This window comes from Elephantulus edwardii, unplaced genomic scaffold (assembly GCF_000299155.1).
Source record: "Elephantulus edwardii isolate Elephantulus edwardi_28Jun2011 unplaced genomic scaffold, EleEdw1.0 scaffold00084, whole genome shotgun sequence".
NCBI classification, from domain to species: Eukaryota; Metazoa; Chordata; class Mammalia; order Macroscelidea; family Macroscelididae; genus Elephantulus; species Elephantulus edwardii.
The window spans coordinates 11,744,098-11,749,647 of record NW_006399834.1 but is presented as its reverse complement, the minus strand read 5'-3'; the positions used below and the strand labels follow the sequence as shown (position 1 = coordinate 11,749,647).

At 43.8% G+C, this 5,550-nt stretch overlaps 1 protein-coding gene across 1 annotated transcript in view; it reads right to left on the bottom strand.

Annotated features, from left to right (window-relative positions):
• LOC102848817 (rho GTPase-activating protein 5-like) overlaps positions 1 to 5,550 on the bottom strand; it is a gene marked incomplete at its 3' end in the record, with an annotated part of 99,113 nt that overhangs the window by 20,241 nt on the left and 73,322 nt on the right. Inside the window, 1 exon segment of the mRNA XM_006889979.1 lies at positions 3,456 to 3,533. Coding sequence (XP_006890041.1) covers positions 3,456 to 3,533 — 78 coding nt within the window.

Genomic DNA, 5,550 nt, shown 5'->3' with positions numbered 1-5,550 from the left:
CAGTAAGTGCATGAGGTCCTCCTCAGTTTCAGCGAGCAAGGTTGTGTCATCTGCATAACACAGATTGTTGATAGATCTTCCACCAATCCTAACACTACACATCTCCTCATAGAGCCCACCAAGAGGCAGTCGTCAGAACAGAGCAGGGCAAGACTGAATGGTTCATAACTGGGAAGGGTGTGCGCCAGGGATGTGGCCGCCTATCTCCATACCTTTTGAACCTTATAATTTACATACATAAAAATTTATAAAAGTTATTTTCTGAACCAAATTGTCTTGTCCTGTTATCATATTAGCTTTTCTCCTTTATGGCCAAAATAAATCTTCTATCACTGAAATCCCTTTTTGATAGACCATAGGGAGTTATACCACTAACTCAAAAGTGGCAATTTTCTGGTGATTTGAATTCCCTAGTTGCTCCAAGGGAGAAGATGGAAAATCTCCTCTTGTGCAATTTACACTCAGAGAGCTCCTTAGAAAGTCAACTCTGAGTTGGTCTGTCATGACAGCAATGAATTTTTGAGTGATACTTCTTTTAATTCTCTACTACAGGTGACCCAACAGAATGTGGAAACTACAGAACAATCTCACTGATTTCACATGCAAGCAAGATTTTACTGAAGATTATCCAAAAACAACTGGAACAGCACATCAACAGAGAACTACCACAAGTACAGGCTGGGTTTAGAAGGGGTCGTGGTACTAGAAATACTGTAGCTGATGTTAGATGGATCTTGGCTGAAAGCAGGGAATACCAGAGGAATGTCTATCTGTGTTTCATTGACTATGCAAAGACATTTGACTGTGTAGATCATAACAAACTGTGGCTGACTCTGAGAAGAATGGGAATCCCAGAATACTTGATCGTTCTAATGCGAAACTTATACTTGGACCAGGAGGCAGTCATCAGAACAGAGCAAGGGAACCAGTTGCCTGGTTCAAAATTGGGAAGGGCATACGCCAGGGATGCATCCTATCTCCATACCTTTTCAACCTATATGCAGAACAGATTATCCAGGAGGCTGGGCTCTATGAGGAGAAATGTGGGGTCAAGATTGGTGGACGATTTATCAACAACCTGCGTTACGCGGATGACACAACCCTGCTTGTTGAAACTGAAAAGGACCTGAAGCGCCTGCTGCAGAGTGTCAAGGACTGCAGCCTACAATATGGATTGAGGCTCAATGTCAAGAAGACAAAGATTCTCACCACTGGAACAATTGGCAGCATCAGGGTGGATGGTGAAGAGATTGAGATTGTACACAGCTTTAGTTTGCTTGGCTCCATAGTCAACAGTCTTGGCACCAGAAGCCAGGAAATTAAAAGGCACATTGCCATGGGAAAGTCTGCTGTTAGGGACCTCTCCAAAGTACTGAAGAGCAATGGTGTCTCTCTGGAGACTGAGGTGCGTCTGATACAGGCTTTGGTCTTCCCAATCACTTGTTATGCATCAGAGAGTTGGACAATGACCAAGGAGGATAGAAGGAGAACTGATGCCTTTGAGCTGTGGTGCTGGAGAAGAGTATTGAGAATACCATGGACTGCTAGGAAAACAAACAGATTTGTCCTGGAAAGGGTTAAACCGGGTGGCTCCTTGGAGGCAAGGAATCTGAGGCTCCGTCTAACATACTTTGGACATGTTGTGAGGAGAGACCGGTCCTTGGAGAGGGACATCATACTTGGGAGGGTGGAGGGACAGCGCAGGAGAGGAAGGCCCTCTATGAGGTGCATTGATTCAGTGACTGGGATAATTGGGATGGGATTGTCAGAGACAATGTGATTGGCACAGGACAGAGTGGAGTTTAGGGCTGCTGTACATAGGGTCTCTATGAGTCTCAAGCGACTCGACAGCACATAACAACAACAAAAACAACAACAACTACAGGCAGATCCCTGATTACAAGCATCCACTGCACCTACAGACAACTCCTTCTTGACTTATTAGCAGAGCTTGAACAGATCTGAACTGGCTCTGTCATGGCCATAAAGTGAAACAGACAGACCTGAATTATTCGAGTCGCTCGCAACTCACAGTGACCCCATGTTCAACAGCCCTGAAACCTGCTCTATCTGGTGCCAACTTAACTGTCTCTGACATACCTATCCTCATTTCCTTAGTCACTGAATCAATCCATCTAATCGATGATCTTCCTCTCTTTCTCTGTCCCTCTACCCTTCCAAGTATTATGTGCCCTCTTCCAAGGACTGGCCCCTCCTTGCAACATGTCCAGAGTATGTCAGATGAAGTCTCAGAATTCTTGCCTCCAAGGAGCAGCCTGGCTTCACTCTCTCTAGGACAAACCTGTATGTTCTACAGCACCAGAGCTCAAAGGCATCAATTTTCTTTCTCTCATTCTTAGTCACTGCCCAGCAACTATGGCCTGGATCATGTGTATCTTAGTCTCTAGCCTGACACTGTTGCTCTTTAGTACTCTGGAAAGATCGCTGACAGCTGACTTTCCCAATGTAATTTGTCTCCTGATTTTCTGGACGCTGGTACCAGTGTTGATTGTGGAGCCAAGCAAACTAAAGCTGTTAAAAATCTCAATCTCTTCACCATCTATCCTAAGACTGGTAGGATGGCAGAAAACCATATTTATTCAAGGAAGCACAGTCTGACACCATCTCTGAGCTGAACACAGCCAGTTCTAAGTGGGACATCACCATTTTTGAGCAGGGTAACATTATTTTGTCTCAAAAAAGATTTTTCATTTATACAACTGTCTTCACTGTGTTATGACTTAAGGATGGTCTGGTGATGTAGCCCGTAAGGAGCTGCACTGTTAACACAAAGGCCACTTCTCTAAAACAATTCAAATCTACCAGAGGCTCTCAGCCTCAGGAAGGTCAGTCCTGAATAGATTATGACTCAATGGCAATGAATTGTACACAGTGCATTCTCATAGCACAAATCGCACACAGTTGTAGTGCTAACCCAAAGGCAGCACCTCTCTGACAGTTTAAACCCATCTGTGGCTATAAGGGAGAAAGATGGGCTATATTCTCCTGGTGTAATTTATACCCTCCTAAAAACCCACTAATGATCAGGTATGTGTCAGATTCAACTTGAGGGCAAAGGGAATGAAATTACTGAATCAATTACAAATCACAAGAAAAGTCTTCATCTTAATCACCTTCACACACAGTGTTTAAGTCATTTAAAAGATTGAATCTTTTCTTATGCTATTCAACTGTGTTTAGTGAGAAGAAAGGTATAAATATGAATTAAGAGCTGACCACCTCTGCTATTGAGGAACTGCTTCCATACTTTGCTCCTAACGAAAACAGCTCTGAAGTACTGTCTGTGTAGAAGAGTCAATGGGCTTTTCTCAGTTAGCAGATACCTTGACAGTACTGTGCTTTCCTAAAGAGATTTTAAAATTACTATAAACCATGAAATTCCAATAAGGAAAACGATAAAATAATAACTCCACTTTAAAGAATTATCTTTTTACCTTGATCAAACTGCTTTTGAATATTATCTTGATCAGTCTTGTTTCCACTGACACGGTAGAGTCCTTCAGTGCATAATCCTAAGAAAATAAAGCAACACACGTTTTACAATACATACATATATATCCGTAAAAAGGAGATAATTTAATCTAAAGCAAAATTAATTACAATTTATTAAGTTACAGTAATGACAGTTTTAAAGAGAACTATTTTCTATGCATTTAATTTTTAAAGTTCTTAAGGAGCTTCTATTTTAACTCATTTAAGACAACCAATCCCAGACAATATGAACAGATATCTTTCTTCTCACTAAACAGTTGAAAATCATGAATAAAACATAAAAACCAAACATGAGATAAGTCTTGGGGGGGGAGGGGGGAGAGGTTTGTGCGGGGAGAAGGGTGCAACAATGAATGAATGGAATTCCAAAATCTCTGTAGATATTCATTGAAATGAAAAATAAACAACCTAAATTAAAAAAAAAAAAAAGTCTGAATGAAAAAGTGACAAAGTTGAATAGCTATGGACTTTTGAAATTACACAACACTATAGAGTGGTTTGGGGTTTTCTTTATGCCTTATATATTCCTAGACTTGGCAATAGACAAGTTCACATATCAAAATCGTATCTCACAGAGACAAATAAGAAAACCTTGCTCTTTCTACTCTAAGAACTGAAAAACATGCTGCCCAGCAGAACAAAACCACGTTTGAAAATAACAGTAACTATTATTTAAGGCACCTGGTTTGAATCAGCTGTTCTATAGAATAATGGGCAATCTCTTCTCATGTCTCTAAAAACATGCTGTCAGCTATGAGTCAGCTGGTTCTGACTCAATGGCACATATCAAGATTTCAGCCAAGTAACATGAAACTCCTCTCCTCATTATTAAAAGCTAATTAAATTAGGGAGTCTGGACTTCTACCTCTGTCCCAAAGTAAAAAGCTACCTCAGACTACCCTTTCACAAAATATCTAAAGAGGGAACCGGAGCGCCAGCATTTCAACCACACACAGGACAGCTGAGTCCCAGCCAAAAGACACCAACCAAGCCACTGTGAAACCCACCCAGTAGGAGCAAGTAGAGGGCAACTGCTTGCCACTCTGCAACTCCAGAGGAGCAACCAACCGCCCCCAGCTTCTAAGAGACCAGGGAGGAACAACAGTATGCCAGCCACTGCAGAACTCCAGAGGAGCAACAATTACCAGCCACTGTGTGACCCCACCACACTGGGTGCCTAAACTATCAGCAGCACCCAAGCCCCGCCCCTGTCTCCTGGTGGTAGTGTCCAAGCCCTGTGCTCCTGTGCCCCACCCCCCAGCCCTTGCCTCCTCCCCCTTCCACCGCCCCGCCTTGCAGCTCCACAACCACAAACCCCGGTCCTGCCAGAGCCCTGTGACCTCAGGGCAGCACCGTGGATCCAGCCATCACCCAGAGCTATCATCCGAGCTGCTGTGGAACTAATCTGGCAGGAGAAAGGCCGGTAGGATCCTGACTGGGTTTACTGGGGCATTGCTAATTACCTGGGAGAGCAACTACAGGCGTGCCCACAGGTGGGGAATTTGGCCAAGCTCTCTTGAGCTACACCAACTACCCAGAAACGAGCCAGCCACTGGCTGGCTTCTGCGAACTCTGAAGACCAGTCAGAGGTTAGTGGATCAGTGTGAATTTGACCTTGATTGTTTGGGTTCTGTGGGATCCAGGACTCTGCTAGAGCAGAGGCTGTTGTGTGGGGGCACCTGTGAAAGTGCCACCAGGCAGGGAACACTGAGAAAACCATTGCATTGGAAATGGACAGCATTAATTTGAGTAAGGACTCCAATCGTGAGCACACTCAGACAGCAGAGGTTTGAGCAAGGTCTCACTTCCAAGTGTCTGACCAGCCCTTGCGATCATCCCAACCCTATGCCTGCCTCACCCCATTTGGCTCCGCACCAGTGCCTACACGTCTGGGCAATCAACTTGCCTTTAAATGGAAGCACCTTGACTTGTCTTACCAACAAGAGATTGCCCTCACAGGCTCTGAACTGACATTTCTCTTAAGTCAGAAAAGTTGGGTAGCTGCCCAACTGATCTCAAGAGCATTGTCTTCAGATC